Below are 22,609 nucleotides of genomic sequence, written 5' to 3' on the forward strand. Positions count from 1 at the left end.
TGCAGGTGCTCTGGTGTGCAGGGCTGACCCCTGGGGCGGGAGCCGCTTTGGGGGGTTGCCGGTGCCTGCCAAGGGTGCCGGATGGGATGGGCAAGGCTGAGGGCCACGTTGGAGGAGCTCTGGTGCTGGTTGAGGGCACCTACCTGGGCTGGTGGGGCAGGGTTTCTTTCCAAATATTTTCTGTCTGCAGCTGGTTGAATCCACAGATGTGGAACCCACAGATACAGAGGGCTGACTATACATGAGGTTATACTGTTTTAGAAATGAAATGCCAAAATTTAACTCCACTATAGTAAAAAATATAGGCCTGGTTCCAAGACCTCCACCATGATTTGAATTAAAAGAGTAGATCAGTGGACACAATAGGAAGGAAACGTGTGGTATGCTTTCAGTTATACTGAATACACCAATATTTGTTAAACGTGCATTATGGAATTATTTCCTGTACCTCATAGATATTTCCAAGGAAAAAAATTAAAGACGTGTTACACTGAATAGCAAGGTAGTGTGAATTTTAAAAGAGTTATTCTGCAGGATGTCTCTTCATTCTCCATTGTCAGGAGAAAATTGTTATGAAACTCTAGAATTAAATATGTTGTGCTAATGTGCTGAGTCCATTTACATTCTATGGAATAATTTTATTTGTTCTGCAGTAGCTGGCTGGCAGAGAAAATGAACAGTGTTTGGTGATATTTTAAAGTTGTAATTTCATCAGCAACCGACTTAGGGGATCCAAATGTAAGTCTGGAAATGAAGTGTTGTGTGCTATATTTGGCTACTCTGAAGACTGAAATATAACTTTCCCACCACTTCCCAGTGAGTTTTTCCTGAGAAGTCAGTTGTCATTGTTCTGGCAAGTTTCTTTTCATCCTAAACTGTGCTAACATTTAGAAGGAAAACTACGAAGGTTCTTTACCAAAAGAACATATTTTAAAGATAATTTTTTTTAATTACAGGAATTTTTTAAAAATATTAAACTATGTAGATGTGTCTTCACCTTATTCTGGGCCCATACCCCAGAGACAATCCTGTTTAACAGTTTCTTTTATTTTAGTTTTCTAGTGATTGTGAGTATAATTTTAAACAATATATGTATGCCTTCATTTATCAACCTTAGACCCTATACATATGATGGAGGACTGCACTGTAAGAAGATGCCAAAACTCTTGGCATTCTCGAGATATGTTTTAAGAATTTCAATTCTCCTGAGTCATACATGCTGCCGTATTACTTAATTTCTCCCTTAAAGTTCTACTTAACTTTAACTGTGATTCTTAACTGGAAGGGAAAAGAGTGTGCTATGGCCCCAGTCCACCAAAAGAATGTATCAGAATCTTTGGGAAGGTCTTTTTCAAAGTACAGATGTCTTCCTTCCTACCTCCAAGGGAAGCTTGCTTACCTGGTTGAAAGTCAGTGTGTGTAATTTCAGATGTTACTAGTTGGGAGTACACTGTGCAGATAATGTAGAAGCAGGGCAAAAAAAGTTAAGAATAAAATATATAAAGGCCAAGGTATTTAAGTGGTGAACAGTTCTTTTCAGGTTGAGGCATATTTGTTTTAGGTCTCTTCGTTTTCTGTTTCTCCTATTATTCCGTTATCAGCCCTAGCAGAGGGCTTTCCGTTTTGTTTACTTCACAAGAGTTCCTGCATAAGCATTAATGAGCAGAGAACAACAAAGCAAAGCAGAGGTTTGGATGCCACAGCATAGGACGGCTTACTGCTGAGATGAGTTACTAGCTTATGCATTCTAGATTAGGGCGAGTCCGATTTATATCCAGTAAAATTACTGTCACAGGGTCTTCTGGGTTCAGTGGAATAGCTGAAACTCTGAGTTCGACTCCATGAATGCCAGTCCATCATCTTTTGTACCTTTAAACCTGATAGAAAACTCTTAGAGGTCTGTAATTCTGTGTATTTGAAGATCAACCTTACTTGGTACAGTAGAGTCTAAAAATGACAACAGTGACAAGGATGTGATTGTCTCAAGGGTTGGTTCCACAGTACTTTGAGTTCTCACTATAGCACCTGAGGGGAAGTGAAAAGCCTAAGATGAGAAATACTCATGGGGTTCTCTACTTGTTTTACCTGCAGACGGCAGCTGAATATGTAAAATCTCGACTCCCAGAGGCCCTTAAACAGCATCTTCAAGACTACGAGAAAGACAAAGAAAATAGTGTTTTGTCTTACCAGACCATCCTCGAACAGCAGATTCTATCAATTGACCGAGAAATGCTAGAAAAATTGACTGTGTCCTATGATGAAGCAGGTATGTTGGTCTTTAATAGACACACACACACAATGTTTCTTCCCTGAAAAAATTTCTTTTTAGATTTTGGTTAAATTAGGTCCTTTTCTTTGGTAGAAGATGAAGGGCAGACTGGATTCAAAGTTATATAACATGGATTAACAGTAAGTTTCTTCTCTGCAGTTTTAGTATCAAAGATTTCATCAGGAGATTTCTAAAAATGGCTCTTAAATATCAAATCCCTTTAAAATTTTGGTTCTTTTCAAAATGGAATTGTTCTGGCCTTTTATCAACCATGTGCTCCTGTTGATTTAATCTTTTAAACTGTCACTTCAGTTTTGGATCCTAGCTGAAAACTTTTACATCCAATAATCCAAGAACTGTTAGTTGCCTCAAGTGTTATTTTTTAATTTCAGAGATCTTCTTTTCTAAAGAGGTACCATTTTTTTCCTGAAGTTTCAAGCTGAACTTGGCTTTCTTTTCCTTAAGCTCCTCAGATGAATCCTAGCCCTAACACCACACTGGACACTTTGGTTCACTGCCTTCCATAAGTTCATATTATCCAAAGGAGCTTATTAGTGAAGGCCTGGATAGACCTCCTTACATCACCATTTTATCTATTATGTGGTTTGTCGGCTAAAACCTCATTTTAATGAAACCAGTGCAGTATTACTTGGAATTATTAAAATCTTTAACAAAATTAGACTTATTCAGGAAAAATATCTTGATTAAAATTGTCATACCACCCCTGCCCCCCCCACCCCAGAAATGGAGAAAAAAGTATGGGAAAATAGGTTTCTAATGGTCAAACATTGGTAGTATTAATTTCCTTTTTAATACCAGGAGCTTCTGTTTTTATTTCTACAGGAAGTTGTTATTTTACATCTCATTTTCTTTCACATGATCTTAAACAGTCTCAATGCTGACGTTCTTAACATTTGATTTCAAGCTTGAATAGCAAACCGAAGAGCAGATTTTTAAAAAAATGCTGCACATGCCTAGCCACTGATGCAGTTTTTCTAGTTATTAAGCTGTCCACATTTTCATTCAGCCTTTTAACCTCTTTACATCTACTTGATAGATACCCATTTCTAGCCTCACCCAGGGCATCTCTACTCTCTCTGATTCTCCTTTGCTTTATTATGTTTTCCAGACACAATGGCTCTCTTCTGCCTGTTGGGTATTTATTTATTTGGTCTCTGTATTTGTCTTGTGTTTAACATTCTTCTCTTTGGAATTCTCATTCATCTCCTCTCTCATCCCCAGTGGAGTAAAGTAAGGCTATGATCAGCCCAATCAAAATAATATTTAAATTTTCATAGCATCTCAGAGATCGTAGAAGTCAAATAGTCCATCTACTTCCTGTCCCCATAATCACTTTTTAAATTTTATTGAAGTATAGTTGATTTACAATGTTGTGTTAATTTCTGCTGTACAGCAAAGTGATTCAGTTATATATATTTTATATATATATATATTCTTTTTCATATCTTTTCCATTATGGTTTATCACAGGATATTGAATATAGTTCCCAGTGCTATACAGTAGGACCCTGTTGTTTATCCATCCTATGTATAATAGTTTGCATCTGCTAATCCCAAACTCCCAATCCTTCCCTCCCCCACCCCACTTCCTCCTTGGCAACCACAAGTCTGTTCCCTATGCCTATGAGTCTGTGTCTGTTTCATAGATATGTTCATTTATGTTGTTGTTTAGATTCCACATATAAGTGATATATGGTATTTGTCTTTCTCTTTCTGACTTACTTCACTTAGTATGATAATCTCTAGGTCCATCCATATTGCTGCACATGGCATTATTTCGTTCTTTTTAATGGCTGAGTAGTATTCCACTGTATATATGTACCACATCTTCTTTATCCATTCATCTGTCAGTGGACATTTAGGTTGCTTCCATGTCTTGGCTATTGTAAATAGTGCTGCTATGAATGTAGGGGTGCTTGTATCTTTTCAAATTATAGTTTTGTCTGGGTATATGCCCAGGAGTGGGATTGCTGGATCATATGACAACTCTATTTTTAGTTTTTTGAGGAACTTCCGTACTGTTTTTCACAGTGGCTGCACCAATTTACATTCCTACCAACACTGTAGGAGGGTTCCTTTTTCTTCACCCCCTCTCCAGCATTTATTATTTGTAGATTTTTTTAATGATAGCCATTCTTACTGGTGTGAGGTGGTGATACCTCATTGTAGTTTTGATTTACATTTCTCTAATAATTAGTGATGATGAGCATCTTTTCATGTGCCTGTTAGCCATCTGTATGTCTTCTTTGGAGAAACCTCTATTTAGGTCTTCTGCCCATTTTTCGATTGGGTTGTTTTTGTTGTTATTGAATTGAATGAGCTGTTTGTATAGTTTGGAAATTAAGCCCTTATTGGTTGCATCATTTGCAAATATTTTTTGCAAATGTTTTCTCCCAGTCCGTAGGTTGTCTGTTCATTTTGTTTATGGTTTCCTTTACTGTGCAAAAGCTTATGTTTGATTAGGTTCCATTTGTTTATTTTTGCTTTTACTTCTATTGCCTTGGGAGACTGACCTAAGGAAACGTTGGTATGATTTATGTCAGAGAATGTTTTGCCTATGCTCTCTCCTAGGAGTTTTATGGTGTCATATCTTATGTTTAAGTTTTTAAGCCATTTTGAGTTTATTTTTTGTGTAGGGTGTGAGGGAGTGTTCTAACTTCATTGATTTACGTGTGGCTGTCCTACTTCCCCAATACCACTTGCTGAAGAGACTATCTTTTCCCCACTGTATATTCTTGCCTCCTTTATCAAAGATTAATTGACCATAGGTGTGTGGGTTTATTTCTGGGCTCTCTATTCTGTTCCATTGATCCATATGTCTGTTTTTGTGCCAATACCACAGTGTTTTGATTATTGTAGCTTTGTAGTATTGTCTGAAATCTGGGAGGGTTATGCCTCCTCCTTTGTTTTTCTTTCCCTCAGGATTGCTTTGGCAATTCTGGATCTTTTATGGTTCCATATAAATATTAGGATTACCCATAACCGTTTTATAATGAGAAAACTGAGACCCACAGATTTGCCTGAAGTAACACAGTTACTTAGTTGTAGAGCTGGGACTCCAACCTCCTCATTGCTAATCCAGCTGGGCTTTCACCATATTAATGCATGTTCTCATTCACTCAGTAGTCATTTGTTGAATGCATAGCAATATGCTAGGCAGTTGGAAGAAAGGGGTATGAGTATAGAAAAGGAAAACAGAGACCTTCCTTAGTAAAGTCTAGCTGGGCGCTGAAATATAGATATATGACTTCTGAAGAAAAATTCCTGAGGATTTTGAAATAAGTATGCTCTGTAATATGCACAAGCATTTTAAGTTAAGCTGAGGGGATGTGGTGTAAAGGAATAAGGAAAGTGGCTCAAGTTTTCAATGGAATTCTTTAGGGGAGGCATTTGCCTAAACCCTGAGGGACAAACAATGAACATGGGTTTGTGAGGAGAAGAGAGATGCAGTCCATGTGATGAAGGGACCCAAGGGGACACCAAGACGGAAATCAACATCAGCTGCAACCTCCCACCACTCAACTTTTCCTTCCTCAGGAATAATTTTCCACTCACCTGCGCTGTTGTTGAGCAATGATTAATCTGCAGAGGGACATTCGTACGTGACCCTTAGGAACAAATACTTTGGCATGGAATTAATCTATCAATAAACTCTACAGCATGAAATAGTGGAAATAACTACAGGATTGACAGTTAGAGGATCTAAATTCCCAGCCTTTCCTGTAGCTTAATACTGGTATGATTAATGCCTAGAGCCTCTGTTTCTTCATGTATAAAGTTGGGCTAATAAAATCTCACAGGGTTATTATGATAGTAAAATATATTATATTTGGGGAAGTCCTTAGTCCTTCATATTGCAAATGCCACTAGTGCTGAATGAGAACAGATTTGGATCTTGTCTACCACTGAGACCAGTTTAAAGTGCTAGTTGAGTTTTTTCTTGACATGCAGTGTTTGGGGAGACAGAGGCAAATTCTTAAAAATATCTTCAGAAGCTCTGAGAAGTCAGGCAACAGCTACCTTTAAATCACCCGCTCCAGGCTCCGTTTGCCCTTGGTCATTCCTGCATGAGGTGACACATGAATGTCACTGTGAGTTGTGAAATCAAAACACTGCCTTCTCCTCCACTACCCATATATGAACATATGAATGATTTTATTCCAAAAAAGAGGAGAAAATATCAAAAGTTATTACTATCTAACGGAAAAAAATTTCATCATGATACAAAGGAATCAGGACAGAAAATTGGTAATAATATCTAACACCTTCAAATACAAACATCTTACACTAAGCCACTCATTTGCTTTAAACTGCTTAGCTTCTTTCCATGCTTTCCCAGTTTTACTTCCTTGCATTCTTAATTCAGCTCTCCCAGTTTTAGGAAGTAGCTAATTGTTAATTAGACAATATCCTGGTCTCTTGAGAGGTTAATTTGTCTTTAATGCTCATCCACTGATAAATCAGCCTGAGCGACTTAATGACAGTTACCACCATCTGTGGCTTCTAAACTTCTAAAAGCAGTTAATGAAAAAAAATCCCTAGATGCTTGTCTAAAAGCATTGGCTCAGGACCTTTTGTCCCTCCTTTCTCTTTCTCTCTCAGTATCCTCTCGCCCCCTTTAAGTACATATATATCTTAATGCTTTACTCATTCACAATTCGACTCTCCAGCAACCTGACATACTTGAAATCCAGCAAAAAATGGGAAGAAAGCTAAAGCCACATGCAACCATACCATGTCACAGAGGCTATAGTTTCTCACCTAGGATTTATATATTATTATTTTATATAGTTCTGACCAGTTAGGTTATATTTTCCAATGTGACATTTTCTTTTTAAAAATTCTTTTTCTGAATTTGAGTGTTACACTTTTATTGCAGAAATAAATAGAAATAAGTAGAAGGGTATAATAAGAGACTAATAATTATCTGTAATCCTACCATTGTAAACATTTTGGGTATATTTCCCTCACTCTAAGCATTTTTTTTTTTTTTGCGGTACACGGGCCTCTCACTGTTGTGGCCTCTCCCGCTGCGGAGCACAGGCTCCGGACGCGCAGGCTCAGCGGCCATGGCTCACGGGCCCAGCCGCTCCGCAGCACGTGGGATCCTCCCGGACCAGGGCACGAACCCGCATCCCTTGCATCGGCAGGCGGATTCTCAACCACTGCACCACCAGGGAAGCCCTTTGGTTTTGTTTTTGCTACTATGAGTAATGCTGCAATGAATATATACATTTGTCTGCATTTCATGTGACTCTAGGGAACAGACTTTAGAAAACGTGGGTGTAGAATTAGAATTAGAAGGTGAGGGATGGGGATGATACTTATACTTAGAGCAGACAGAGCAGCAAGGTATAAGAGCAAAGAGCAAATCCATAGAAATCCATAAAAAGTAGTCATCATATCCCCAGCATTGCACACTACACTCTAAGTCAAATCAGCATTCACAGACCCTGTATTACAGAGTTGACATCATTGATCTCCATAACGGTGGCCTTCATTCACAGAGAAACAGTTCAATAATGTTAATCATATTCTGTATATAAAAATAGGGATTGTATAAACCAGTTTATAAAGATTTTCATCCAAATGGTTTATTTTTAAGTTTGACTGTTAATAGGAATAAAGATGTTTTGTAGTATAATTGAAAGAGGTCTTGGAGCCAAAAGACCCAGATTCTATTCCTAGCTCTGCTGCCAACCAAATATATGACCTTGAATGAGTCACCAAACCTCCCTAAAGCCTATTTCCCTATAAATTGAACGTATGAACAGGATCTCATTGATGTCTTCCATTTCTAAAACTATGATTCTGGTATCTTGACAGCGGAAAACTCAGGCAGCCATAGTTTCTGCAAGGTTGCACTTAGCTTCTTGAATCTTCTGCTTTCTCTGTTGCTTTTCTCCTCTCTCCCCAGACAGCCCATGTAATTTGTTTATAATATCTGACTAAAAGAAGACCACCGCTTAGCTATCCTGGCATCTGCACATGAATTTGCCCAGGCATACTTTTGTTGGTGGGAAGGGCAGTGAGACTGTATGAGTGAAGCAAAATTAGATTTTGGAAGGAAAGGTTCTGAGCCATCGTTCATGGATTCTTGTTAAGATTGCTTATTTTTATTAGCACTTACTAATGCTAAGCAAAATCTAGCATGAGAAGATATGGTTTGCATTTGATCCATTAATGTTTTTATTTGAATGGGAGCACAAGTTCATACACATTTCAATAGATTGGGTTTAGTAGAGAGAAATTTCCAAGGAAAACAGTTGCATGACTTGAAGAGATCAAAATAGCATTTCACACTGTCTCAGAGAGCATCATGAACCTAAATATTTATTATTTGTCATAGTGGGCAAAAGTTGAAGGGTTGAAATAGCCCGACAGGGAATCTTTTCTCGCATTATTTATTTTTATGCTTGTACATTATTCATATTTCTCTAAGCAATCTCAAATCGTTTATAATTTTTTCTTAAGTTTGGGCGTAAATAATCTACACATTCCCTTGTTAAAGTACTGTGATTTGTAATGCCTTGTGTTTGAGGGAATTGTGAGGAGAGTAGGCCCATTTATTTGAGAATGATACTCTCTGTTGCACAATCAAGAACCCTAAGGCATGGGAAACAGAAGTAGAAAACACCTCCTTCTCCCTTTGGGAAGAGCTGGCTATGCCTGTAAGAGGGTGGACAGTCCAGCGGTGGTATCTTGCTTCTAGCCTCGGGACAGTTGCCTAAGTTGCTGCTTTGATCTCCTTCTCAGAGTTAAACCTAAGACCAGCAAAGGTTTTATTTGTTCTTACAGTTCACTAGAAACCCAGACAGCTTTCCAATGAGCACATGTTTCTACCATGTAGAAAGAACACTTAAGAGTAGAAAGCGGACCAGACAGTGCAGATGAGGGAGAAAACTCAGCCAGCTGCTTATTGTGTTCATTTGGGCATCGTTTAAAGCTGGGGGCCTGCAGATCCACTGACAGGTGTCAGGCAATCATGTAGGATTTTCCCAGAGGTGGTGAGGAAGGAGGAGTAGCATTAATTTGTTAGCCTTTGCTTGGTGATTGCCTGATGCAGCCTGACATTAGAAATGCGTGAGAGCTGGGCCCAAGCAAAGCTACCTGCCATGAAGAGACACCAAGTACTGAAATGTACTTTTTGGAGAAATGGCTTTTTAAAAGGGTGGCGAATGTGCTGTAAGCAATTTAGGAAGTAGCTGGAGGGTTCCCTCCTACTGAGCTTATTTTATTCTTCTTAATATAGACGGTACCTAAAAGTTACATCTCTGAGTTAATTGAGCCATTGTGTCTGAGTAATCAGTGATCTCAAAAGGAAAACCATTTACTGTCATGGAGAAAAAAATTGAACACACATCGAGAAACCAAACCCAGGAAAGAGACTGTAAATTATTTAGGGCCCTTTCAGGTTTTCTAAGAACATAAAAAATTCAGTAAAAGGCCTTTGCAGAAAATTCTTCACTCTCACAAATATAGTGAATTTCTCAGTCTGTTTCTCAAACAGGTCCTAAGGGAAGAGGTGGCTTTAGGTTTCGTTAATTTATATCTTCAATCAGGACCTTATTTCTGGGCTCAAAAGATGTTCTCACCGAGGCTTTCTGTCAGGATTTGGAAGGAAGAGAAAAACAGGGAAACTTAAGAAACACGTCGTAAAGGGAAATTTAATATTGGTTGTGTAACCTCTGACACCAACTTCTGAATTTCTGTAAAAAGTTAAATCTTTTATTTTTCCATTATGAGAGTAATATAAATATGGTTTAGAACATTTTTAAAATATGGAAAAATAGAAAAGGAAAAGATAATCTCTAATTCCACCACCAAAACATAACCACCATCTTTTAGTATATTTACTTCTGGTCATTTTTCTCTGCTGGGTTTTAATAATTTGTGCCCAATTTTATACCTTTTTTTTCATTTAAAACTGAAATATAATCATATTTCTCAATGCTCTTACAAGCTACTCAAAAGTAATTCGTAATGACTGCATAGTATCTTACTGAATGGATATGCCACAGTTATTGTTCCCATAACCTTTTAACATTTTCAGCATGGCCCCTTTTGTTTATTTGTGTTTCATTTCTTGTCACCATATAGAATCCCTGAATTTGGAGGTCTGTTTCTTATCTGTGAAAAGATGAGAATGGTGGTATGATTAACAAAAACATAACGAAGACTTCTGTAATGCAGCCAATTATTAGTCATATAACAGTGGGAGCAGAGGACTAAAAGAGGTAGTTAAAATCTACTTATAAACTGATAACTTCTTTCTGGCCCGTAATACCAATCTTTTTAACCAAACTTGATTTGAGTTTCAGTTATAATTCTTATACTTCCCCCTTTATATCATAGATTTAAAAAGTCAAAAGATAAAGTGGGGGGGAGTAGCAACTAAACAGAGTGACTTTGCCATCTACAAACTAGAAAACTATCCACCATGGCTGTTTGAAAGTACCCAAATATGTGATTCACCAGCCCTGGGGTTGGTTTCTATGTCTGTGGCGAGACATTGTGCCTCTCTTTGCTTGGTTTCATCGACTGTAAAAAAGGACATTGGATTAGATATTTTCTGAAGTCTTTCCCAGCTTTAACAATGTGTGTGGTTTTGTGCTCAGTTCATTTAACGCTCATTGGTTCATTCAGTTATTTACTCTGTAAACATTGACCAAGTGCCTAGGAGCCAGGCATGGTGCCTGACACTGGGAATGCCCAGATAACTGCGTGACCCTTCACTCCAGGTGTGTGTACGCATCTGTGTGGGAGTGGGAGGACAGAGTGACAGTGGTAGAAACATAACTAGAGTGCAATGGAATTAGTGCTACAGAGTGTGTGTTCAGAGGACAGTGAATGGGTAGAGGAGGAAAGAATTAGGTTTGGGATTGAGAAAGAATTCTTAAATAAATCAGAAAATCATAAGAGAACCCGTAAATCCTTTGAACTGTTTGTCTTGAATGTCAGTTGCATGTTTAAAGGCAGGTTTATTATGAGTGATGCTTTTTTTCTTCTTTGCTCAGTAACTGGTGATGTGCCAGCGCCTTATACAGACCTATTCTTTTTTTTTTTAATTTTTAAAATTGAAGCATAGTTGATTTACAATGTTGTATTAATTTCTGCTGTATAGCAAAATGATTGTTTTTTATATATATGTATATATATTCTTTTTTATATTCCTTTCCACTGTGGTTTATTATAAGATATTGAATATACTTCCCTGTGCTATACAGTAGGACCTTATTGTTTATCTATTTTATATATAGTACTTTGTATCTGCTAATCGCAAACTCGTAACTTATCCCTCTCCCGTCCTTCTCCTTTGGTAACCATAAGTTTGTTTTCTATGTCTGTGAGTCTGCTTCTGTTTTGTAAATAAGTTCATTTGTATCATATTTTAGATTCCACATATAAGTGATAGATGATGTTTGTCTGATTTACTTCACTTAGTATGATCATCTCTAGATCCATCCAAGTTGCTGCAAATGGCATTATTTCATTCTTTTTTTATGGCTGAGTAGTATTCCATTGTATATATATACACCACATCTTCTTTATCCATTCATCTGTCAACGGACATTTAGGTTGCTTCTGTGTCTTGGCTATTGTAAATAGTGCTGCTATGAACGTTGGGGTGCATGTACCTTTTCAAATTAGTTTTCTCTGGATATATGTGCAGGAGTGGGATTGCTGGATCATATGGCAACTCTATTTTTATTTTTTTGAGGAACCTGCATCCTGTTTTCCATAGTGGCTGCACCAGTTTACATTCCCAGCAACAGTGTAGGAGGGTTCCCTTTTCTTCATACCCTCTCCAGCATTTATTATTTGTAGACTTTCAGTGATGGCCATTCTGACTGATGTGAAGTGGTACCCCACTGTAGTTTTGATTTGCATTTCTCTGATAATTAGTGGTGTTGAACGTCTTTTCATGTGCCTGTTGGCCATCTATCAAACCTATTCTTAACCTCTGCTGTAACATCACCTTCTACATTCTAAGTGTCGCTGTCCAACTAATTTTAGTTTACATCAATTAGCTTATATTAATATGCTTATCAGCAACACCTGCTTTCTTATGAGATCTCTCCCGCCACAGAAAAAAGAAATGATAATTCAGACTGAATTTTGTAAAAGTGATATGACGGGGAGTTATTTTTTTAAAAATCACATTTTCCAACTTCAAGTTACCTTTTTAATAGAAGGCCTCATATGCACTCTGAGAATAAATTGATCCAAGTTTTGCAGTGTGCAAATAAAATTTTAAATTGTAAAGAACTTTGCTGAGAATACTGGAAACTGCTGGCTAATACTGAGGTTTAGAATAAGGATGTGCTGCCTCTGGTGATTAAAACATTTGACTAGAGCTGTGTTTTACCTTTCTAATCAAGTTGTCATTGTTTGCCACAAGGGAAGTAATGTTACTACCTGCTGTAAAGTAGTATTTGATTACAAGGCCTGGAGAAAATGTGTACACTTCAAAGAAAATAATTGTACCAGGTGGTCACAATTTAGACTGCATCGGCCAGCCAGAGCCAGGATGCCGCTGCCATCTGTATCTCTTCCTTTCTGTACTATGAGAATTTTGTAACCAAGTTTCCATAGATCTTGTTGGAATGCATGTAATAAATCTTAATGAGATCCAAGTTAATGGTAAGACCTTCAGTCTGTAGGGAAAAATCGGATAGTTTTTGAAGTGCCAGAATTTCTAATGTACTGTGACTGTCCATTTGTAGTGGTGAGATGTAAGCCAAAGGCATCCTCTGGCTGACTTTCAGACTCGAAAGATCTGTAATCACAGGCAGCTGGACTGCTGTTTAATGTCATTTTGCAAGAATGTCATTTTGCAAGAACTTCAGTCTTCAAGAGCTACTAGAAATTCCAGTCTCATCTGGTAAATTGCCTCCTGAAAGGCATTGTTTTTAAGCTACCTTCTGTTGCCCAGAGGAATTCTCTTTGTGTTTCTTTCTTTACTTAATGTCCTTGTCCCAAGGCTGTGTGGCTTAGGCTATTTCTGATGCTGGTTTGATGAGGTTTCTGCAGTATTTAAAGAGGCACCTGAATGTGCTCTTGTAGTTCTGTAATCAGTCCAAGGGAACTGTAAATCAGCTATGTAGAAATCACTAGGACAAATACTGTTCATTCAACACACACATTTACTGTGTGCCGGGTTCTGGCTAGGTGCTGAGAGTCTAAGAAATGGGGAAGGACAGTCAAATCAGAGGTCTTCTCCCTTTGAATTTATTGCTAATCTGGACTGCTGTCTCTATAAATCTGTTCTCTAAGAGGTGCTTCAAAATGACTCCTTAGCTGGCTTCTTCCTTACCTGAGCCAGGGCCTTCCATTCCTCTGATCTCAGTCCTTCTCATTCAAGGAGGTAACACAAATTACACGTTTGTTATTTATATCCTACTTGCTTCCTGAAAGTCCGATTTGCTATACATACAATAATAATGTTAAAATAAAAACAGAAAATCAAAGCCAAAACGGAGGAAGGAAACAAACGCACTAAGCATAAAGAACAGACAAAATGAAACAGTTTTTCATTGGAGACAACTTCTCATACTAAAGTTGATGGAGACTTTTTCACAGGGTACCTTGTACTTTGAACCTTGAGCAACATTATCTCAGCTTGAGTTTCCCAGAAGCAGAGGCTGAAACAAAAGGCTTGAGTGCAGACAGTTAATCTAGGAATGCAGCTGAAGGAACAGGAGTGAGGAGCCTTGGGAGTGAACCAGGAAGGAGGGAAAAGAGAAACAAGGAGAAGCTGCCATGAGGACACAGAATGGAGCTGGCCTCCCTTGAGGGTGACTTCTGCTTAACCTGACTAAGGGAGCTTGTGAGTAGCATCCCAGAACCATCGCCAGGAGGTGAAGGGGGAAGCATTTAGCAGCAAGTCTCATCCCCTCGTCTGTCAAGGATAGCTCCACAGACATTAGTTTCCCTGTACTTCTGGTTTACATATGCCTGAGTGCTGAGTCGGTTCTGGGGACATCCCACACGTTGGCATCAGGGAAGGGAGCAAGTGAAGGGTGAATCAGGGAAGGGTTCAGGCCAAGGTGTTCCCAGTGAATTTGAGGTTTTTGATGTCTTGTCACGGAAAGAATTCAGTGAGAGACAAAGTGATAGGTAAGAAGTGGATTTATTTAGAGAGAAACGCACGGCACAGACAGAGCGTGGGCCATCTCAGAAGGCGAGAGAGCCCCGAAATATGACGTGGTTAGTTTTTTATGGGCTGGGTAATTTCATAGGCTAATGAGTGGGAGGATTATTCCAAGTATTTCGGGAGAGGGGTAGAGATTTCCAGAAAATGGGCCACCACCCACTTTTTGGCCTTTTACGGCTAGCCTCAGAACGGTCATGGCACTGGTGGTGTGTCATTTAGCTAATGTATTACGTGAGTGTATAATGAGGCTCAAGGTCTACTGGAAGTTGAATCTTCTGCCATCTTGGACGTAGTTGGTTCTAACCAGTTTTTGTCATGTCCTATGGCTATGTCATTCTTCTAAAGGTTGTGCCCTGCCCCCTTCCCTCCTGTTTCAAAGGCTGCTTCTGGCTGAGCTGGTCCCCGTACCAGCGGCTGGGACTGAGAGAGTATGAAATGCTCTGCAGGAGATTTGTCATACGAGCACAACAAATGAAATCTTAAAACAACTTTATAGGAAATACATGTGAGTTCATCTTTTTTTTTTTTTTTTTTTTTGCGGTACGCGGGCCTCTCACTGTTGTGGCCTTTCCCATTGAGGAGCACAGGCTCCGGACGCGCAGGCTCAGCGGCCATGGCTCATGGGCCCAGCCGCCCCGCAGCATGTGGGACCTTCCCGGACTGGGGCACGAACCCGTGTCCCCTGCATCGGCAGGCGGACTCTCAACCACTGCGCCACCAGGGAAGCCCGTGAGTTCAACTTAAAGTCATTTCATGTGTGACAACCATCTATAAAAGCATGATTATTCATGTTTTTCAAAGCTCCTTTATAGCATGTGGCAATGCAGAGTGTTCAAAAGCATTTAGAGGAAAAGCTTACCTGTAGTAGAAGATGTATGTAAGAAAAGGAGAGGGTGCTTTGTTTGATGTGACAGTTGGCAGCTTTCCAGCTCAAACCAAAATAAATAACTAATCCTCATTTTTATAACTAATGAATTCAAATACCTAGGCCCTTCAACCTGAGTGGCACAGTAAAATCCAGCTTTTCGTATGTGTAAAAAATAATTATCTTCCATAGATAACGTACAGCAGTCGTTATTCTGGAGAGGAGAAGCTGGGAAAGGAGACTTACTTTTTCGCTGAACCTTCATATTGTATTGTTTGAATTTTTAACTTTGTCCATGTATTTTCTAATTTTAAAAATTTATGAAAAATAAATAAAAATAAACAAAACCTTCCTAGTACATTTCCTCTTATCTTCAGTACTGGAAATGGAATATAATAAGGCAGAAAGCCAGTCTTCTTGTTTTCAGTAAAGCTTTTTACCTCTAAGTTATGTATATCCAAGGAATAAGTCAAGAAAGGAACTCAGCGACAAGGCCAGCCATCATGGAACTGCAATGCCAAGGTCAGAGAAGGTCAGCTGTGAGACCAGCTCAGTACTATGCCAGTGAGCACCTGGGTTCTTGGTAGTCTTCATGCCCTGAGCCAGAGTTGATCCCAGAGCCCAGGGAGGGGGCTGACCTTATTGCAGGGAAAAAAAGAAGTTCATCTGAAAGAGAACAGGATTCATGGGCAGCAAGCTGTTGGGAATTCAGCAGATTCTGATCTCACTTCCTATTAGTTGCCTGTGCTTCACCCTGAGCTTGGTCTTTCTGTGGCTGACAAGTTACCTGACTTGCTGCTTTAATTGGCCTTTTACTCAGATTCTCTTTTTCCTTAACTACAGCCAAACCTCTACTGATTTTTTTTTTTTTTTGCAAGGAAGTGTAGTACAGTGGAAAGAGCCCAGTCTTTGAAGCCAAACTGGCTCCATGATAATTCATTATGCTATATCTTATGGGCCTTTTTATGAGGATTAAAGATAACGTATGGAAAATGATGGACATTTGGTGGACACTGTAACAACGATAGCCTCTCTCTTATTTGTTGTTACTTGGCGTATACTCAGCTTGGTATATAGGTGTATTTTTCCAATTGCTTTCATGGTAGAGAGGATTAACTATCATGCACTTTGCATAAATTACCTTCTTTTTTACCCAGGACATAACAGAAACCAGCAAAATTCTGGCCCCATCGACCTCCTTTACATTTCTTACCCTGCACTGGATAGAAAAGCAGTTCCTTGAGTTTAGTGTATTTGTAGTATGTTTTTATGTTTATTTGTTTTTACTTTCTCTAATGCTGTATGTTAATTATCTCTTGCTACATAACAAATTAGTTAGTAGCTTAAAACAATAAATGTTTATTATCTCATACAGCTTCTGAGTGTCCAGAATGCTGGTTGGTTTTCTTGTGAGGTTGCAGTCAAGTTGTCAGCTAGTCTTTAAAGACGGGCTGGAAGTGTGACATCCAAGCTTACTCATGTGGCTCTTGGCCGGAGGCTTCAGTTCCTTTCCACATGGGCTTCTCCACAGCCTGTTTGCTACCTGGCTTCCCTTGGTGTAAGTGACCTAAGAGAGAGAGCCCAGGAGAACCCAAGATGGAAGCTGCAGTCTTTTTTAAACTGATACCAAAAGTGAGATACCACAATTTCTGCCATATACTTTTTTTTTTTTTTTTTTGGCTGTATTGGGTCTTGGTTGCTGCTCACAGGCTTTCTCTAGTTGTGGCGAGCGGGGGCTACTCTCTGTTGTGGTGCACGGGCTTCTCACTGAGGTGGCTTCTCTTGTTGTGGAGCACGGGCTCTAGGCACGTGGGCTTCAGTAGTTGCAGCATGCGGGCTCAATAGTTGCGGCATGTGGGCCCTAGAGCATGTGGGCTTCAGTAGTTGGGGCACATGGGCTCAGTAGTTGAGGTGCGTGGGCTCTAGGGTGCAGTTGTGGCACACAGGCCTAGTTGCTCCGCAGCATGTGGGGTCCTCCTGGACCAGGGATCGACCCGTGTCCCCTGCATTGGCAGGCGGATTCTTAACCACTGTGCCACCAGGGAAGTCCCTCTGCCATATACTGTTGGTTACACAGGCCAACACTAATTCATTGTGGGAGGGGTCTACACAAAAGTATGAATGCCAGGAGGTGGTGATCTTGGGGGCATCTTGGAGACTGGCTACCACAGTCTGCACTGTAACCATACTTTGACTCTGCCAGCTCCTCTATCTCCTCTCTATAGTATCATCATCTTTCCCTCTGATTTCCTAATCACTACCTACGTCCTGCTTCCCTAAATCCAAAGCTGGAATGTTGGGCCCTGCACTCAGTACCAAGTAGCCTTAGGGCATTTACACCCAGCATCCTTTCCCACACCTGCAGCTTCATTTCATTTTACCAGAGGCAGTACCCTCCATGTATCCGTTATTAAATGTTTTGAATATCATTTCTGACTTCTCTAACTCAGAATATTTCCTTCTAGAGCATCTTAACACAGTGTCCAGTGTTGTAGTCTGTTCAGGCTGCTATAACATAATATAGACAGTCCCCAACTTACGATGGTTCAGCTTATGATTTTTTGACTTTATGATCGTGCAAAAGTGATCATATTTAGAAGAAAGTGTACTTTGAATTTTGAGTTTTGCTCGTTTCCCAGGCTAGAGATACGCAGTAGGATTCTCTCTCATGATGCTGGGCAGGGACAGCGAGCTGCAACTCCCAGTCAGCCATACGATCATGAGGGTGAACAACCGATTCTGACAACCATTATGTTTTTCACTTTCAGTACAGTGTTCAGTCAGTTACTTGAGATATTCAACACTTTATTATAAAATAGGCTTTGTGTTAGATGATTTTGCCAACTGTAGGCTAATGCAAGTGTTGTGAGCACATTTAGGGTAAGCTAGGCTAAGCTATGATGTTCAGTAGATGTATTCAGTGCATTTTCGATTTTTCGGTTTACGAGGGTGATTTATCAGGATGTAACTCCATCGTAAGTCAAGGAATATCTGTACCATAAACTAGGTGGTTTATAAACAACGGAAATTTATTTCACATGGTTTTTAAAGGCTGAAAGTCCAAGATCAGGGTGCCCTCATGGTCGGATGAGGGCCCTCTTCTGACTTCCTGTGTGCTCACATGGTGGAAGGGCTCTGGAGCTTTCTCAGGCCTCTTTTATAAGAGTACTAATCCATTTATGAGGGCTCTGCCCTCATCACCCCCCCAAAGCCCCATCTCTTAATACCATCATATGGGGCATTAGGATATCAACATGAGAATTTGTGGGGGGCACAGACATTCAGACCATAGCACTCAGTACCTCAATAGTTGTGAAACTGCAGTTTAGTTTTCACAGCAGTATCCTGAATACTTCAAAATTCAGGCATTTCCTTCTAGATGGTAATAGTTTCTCTCTCCATCTCTGTCTCCTTCTCTCTCTCATCCTTCTACAATCCCTCACTCCCCGCCCCTCATCTTATTTTTCTCTTTGTTTCTTTCATTTAACTGGCTATGTTCTAAAATTTATTACATTTTTAATTTTTATATTTATTAAAAATTTTGATGACTTGTTCTGTTAGTTTTTAAAATGGATGGGTAGAATAACTGGATAAATTGTTTTTATGTTTAACTCAGCTGTTATCTTCAGTAAAAAAAAGTTTCCTGGGCTTCCCTGGTGGCGCAGTGGTTGAGAGTCTGCCTGCCGATGCAGGGGACACGGGTTCGTGCCCTGGTCTGGGAAGATCCCACATGCCGCGGAGCGGCTGGGCCTGTGAACCATGGCCGCTGGGCCTGTGCTCCGCAACGGGAGAGGCCACAGCAGTGAGAGGCCCGCGTACTGCAAAAAAAAAAAAAAAATTTTCCTGTTCTTTCTTTATTGCTTCTTGGTTTTCTCTTCTATTGTGTAGGAAAAAAGTAAAGAAGTGAAAATGAGGAAGTCACTGAAGATCTTGTCCATCTCTTCCACTTTCTACAATGCCATAATTTCCCTTATTTGTGGTCTTCTACTTTTCTACCAAATCCCCATCTCAAATTCTTTGTTCTTAAAGAAAACAGCAGTGAACAAGTGAGTCTCTCATTGTGTCAGCATTTGTGGAAGAAAAAAGTGGATAGAACTAACAAGTAACTATCCCCTCATTCCCCAGGGACTGTTTCTTTTTGGCTAGATTTGTTTGGGGTTTTTTTTTTTGGTAGACTATGCTACTTTATTTTATTTTTTATTTTTATTTGCGGTACGCGGGCCTCTCACTGTTGTGGCCTCTCCCGTTGCAGAGCACAGGCTCCGGATGCGCAGGCTCAGCGGCCATGGCTCACGGGCCCAGCCGCTCCGCGGCACGTGGGATCTTCCCAGACCAGGGCACGAACCCGTGTCCCCTGCATCGTCAGGCAGACTCTCAACCACTGCGCCACCAGGGAAGCCCGCTAGATTTGTTTTAAATGTTTTGAGAAAAACATTATTTTTGAGAAAGCTCATATGTTTTTAACCCACCAGTCTTCAAATTGCTTTCTGATCTACAGGAAAATCAACCTGAGATTAAAGAACTAGGAAAAATGAAAATGCCGTCCGTCACGGAATTAGAGATGCATTTGATTTTTGCACTCAAGATTCAGCTTTTGAAAAGTATTGGCCCATGTAAATAGAATGAAATAAACAGCCAAATTTGCCTACTTGTCTGAAGACCTGCATGTGTTTTAAAATCATACCTGAAAGTGTTATGGGCCTGGTGTAGTTGCATTTGCAAATAAAATGTAGGAAGCTCTAGTGCTCAGAGTACAATTAGGTGGGTTAATTTTCCCTTTCTGTTGTAACATCAGTAACTTCAAGCCTCTTTGGTTGACTGTTCTTCCTTGTAAACCTTCCCCGTAGGGGAAATCAGTATTTCAGAGCCACCAAAGAAAATGAGCTTGTCTAAAAATAGTTGCCTGTTGACAAGACTTTAGCAGATTTTTTTTTTCCTGGTAATACAAAAGCTTTACAAAATGGAATGAGATCAGATACAACAGATGTAGTCAAATCCACTTCTAATCTGTAAATCCCTGCAGTTGTGCTAATTTTTAAATGAATATTTTGAAGTTTTACTGAATTTATGACATTCTCAGCATGTCCCCATATCTCTAAGCGTTTGGGGGTACTCGGTTGCATTCTGTGCTTTGTTGATCAGTGCCCTGTTCGCTGGTACCCACCGGGTCCTGCTTACTAAAGCCTCAAATGAGGTTCTTTTTTTTTGATATTTTCTTTTTTTATTTATTTTTATTTTTATTATTATTTTTTTTTTTTTATACAGCAGGTTCTTATTAGTTATCCATTTTATACATATTAGTGTATACATGTCAATCCCAATCTCCCAATTCATCACATCACCACCACCACCCTCGCCGCTTTTCCCCCTTGGTGAGGTTCTCTTTTGCTCTGCTTTTATTTGTCAGGAATTGTTTTCTACCAGCCCCAGATAATCAAGTCAGTTTACTATAATACTCTTTACAGCTGTGGTTCTCAACTGGGGGTGATTTCCAACCTGCCTCTACCTCTTCCCCCCAACATTTGGCAATGTCTAGAGGCCTTTTTCTGTTGTCCCAACTGAAGAAGGGGAGTGGGAGTGAGGGCTAGTGTTATCTAGTGGGTAGAAGTCAAGGATGCTGCTAACCGTGCTCACAGGACAGCCCCTCGCAGTGAAGAATTATCTGGCCCAAAATGTTGATAGTGCTGAGCTAGAGAAACTTAGAGCAATAGTTCTCAATTTTTGTAGCATATAGAATCACCTTGAGGGGCTTCTGTCCAGACCCACCCAGACCAATTAAATCAGAGTATATGAGCAGTAAGGCCCAAGCCCTACTTTTAAATCTTCCCGGGTGATCCAAGTACACAGCCAAGATTGAGAACTGCTACTTCAGAGCAAACATTTTTAGAGGGTGAGACTAGCTTAGGCATCATCCCAGGTGCTTTCCTTACTAAAGTACGTGAAAGGGCATCATTAAAATGTGGTTTGACGTATTGGGCAATGTCCCATTATAGTATGATAGTGAGGTTCAAATGAATTTTTAACAACGTTTTATATTCTCTAAACCCGGTACTTATAACTTTTTCCCTTGGCCCTTTCTATCCTTCTAGTAAGTGGAGATTTACTGGTAGCTTTAATGGATAAAGTTCTCTCAGATAACATTTGGGGCATGTTTGGAACATTGTTGATTTGTTTCCCTTGAAGTTTTCGCATGTATCTTTTTTTACTGGATGAACAAGTTTCATCATTTGTATCTACCCGAATGGACGTGCTATGCAAAGTATAGGATATGAAGCATCCTCTCTGAGAATATTTTATACGAATTTTTGCCCTTGCATTCCATTCTTCCCCATTTTCTCTCCCCAAAAACTGAATCTTAAAATGCATGGACAGCCACCCGAAATAAATAAATATTCTCCAAGTATTATTAACGTATAGCTTTTTATTTTATTTCAGATGCCTGTGTTGATGATGCAGGTTCTCAGGAAACCTCCAAAACCATAAATGCCTTTCAAGGCTTTTGACCATCAGGATAAATTGAACAATTCTCAGTGATGTATTATACAGTAAAAACCATTCCATTTATAAAAACCAGCACACACCTGCCTAGTAAACAATAAAACTGTCCTCTTCTACATTTGTCCCAAAGCCTTAGTGGAAATCAGGTTGTGGAACTCTGGAAAACACCCAGCTTCTTTGAAGAAATAGAGTGTGGTGTTACTCATGGAGAGCCTTCTGATATTTAGGTCATTAACCTGCTCTGCTGCCTGTGCTCCCACGTCTGTTGGTAGATGCTGGGGAGTAATCAGAAGGAATGGAAGAGAGGAAGGGGGTGGTGGTGACTGCAGAGCCCAGAGGCTGCTCATGTTCTAGAGGTCAGTCAGGTACCTCAGGCAGGACGGGAACAAGCCCAGGATTTCTGGGGGCTGAGGTTTACACAATTTGCGGAATCGTCTTTAGGAAAAAAGAATAAACATTAGGTGTAAAATGGAATACCCAAATATCAGAGAACCTAGAAAAATAACAAAATTTAAAATGGGGCCAATAAACAGTGGTACCTACAGTATAGGATTGCTGTTAAGATTAAATGACATGATACATGTAAAGCAGTGTGCAGGGGTTACATGCATGGGATTTTAAAAAATATATTATTATTATTTTACTTTTGGCTAAGGGATGGAGAAGTGGATCTTTTTTTTTTTAAATGGCTTCCTAATATATGGGATGGATGTGCACCTGAGGACAAAGGAGAGGTGGTGATACTGTCATGCCAGGGATGCTGTCTCAGTTACCACCTAGCATGTACCAGAATTTAAGAC

General features: G+C 39.7%; 1 protein-coding gene across 3 annotated transcripts in view; it reads left to right on the top strand.

Annotated features, from left to right (window-relative positions):
* The window catches only part of PPM1L (protein phosphatase, Mg2+/Mn2+ dependent 1L), a 333,683-nt gene that overhangs the window by 198,193 nt on the left and 112,881 nt on the right, over positions 1-22,609 (top strand). For all 3 annotated transcript variants that reach the window (XM_082654832.1, XM_082654831.1, XM_082654833.1), the window contains one exon: positions 2,092-2,266. In XM_082654832.1, the coding sequence (XP_082510958.1) occupies positions 2,092-2,266 (175 nt within the window). The remainder of the gene's footprint in view (positions 1-2,091; positions 2,267-22,609) is intronic.

The sequence above is a fragment of the Grampus griseus genome (genome assembly GCF_964374135.1).
Source record: "Grampus griseus genome assembly, chromosome: 5".
Classification (NCBI taxonomy): Eukaryota; Metazoa; Chordata; class Mammalia; order Artiodactyla; family Delphinidae; genus Grampus; species Grampus griseus.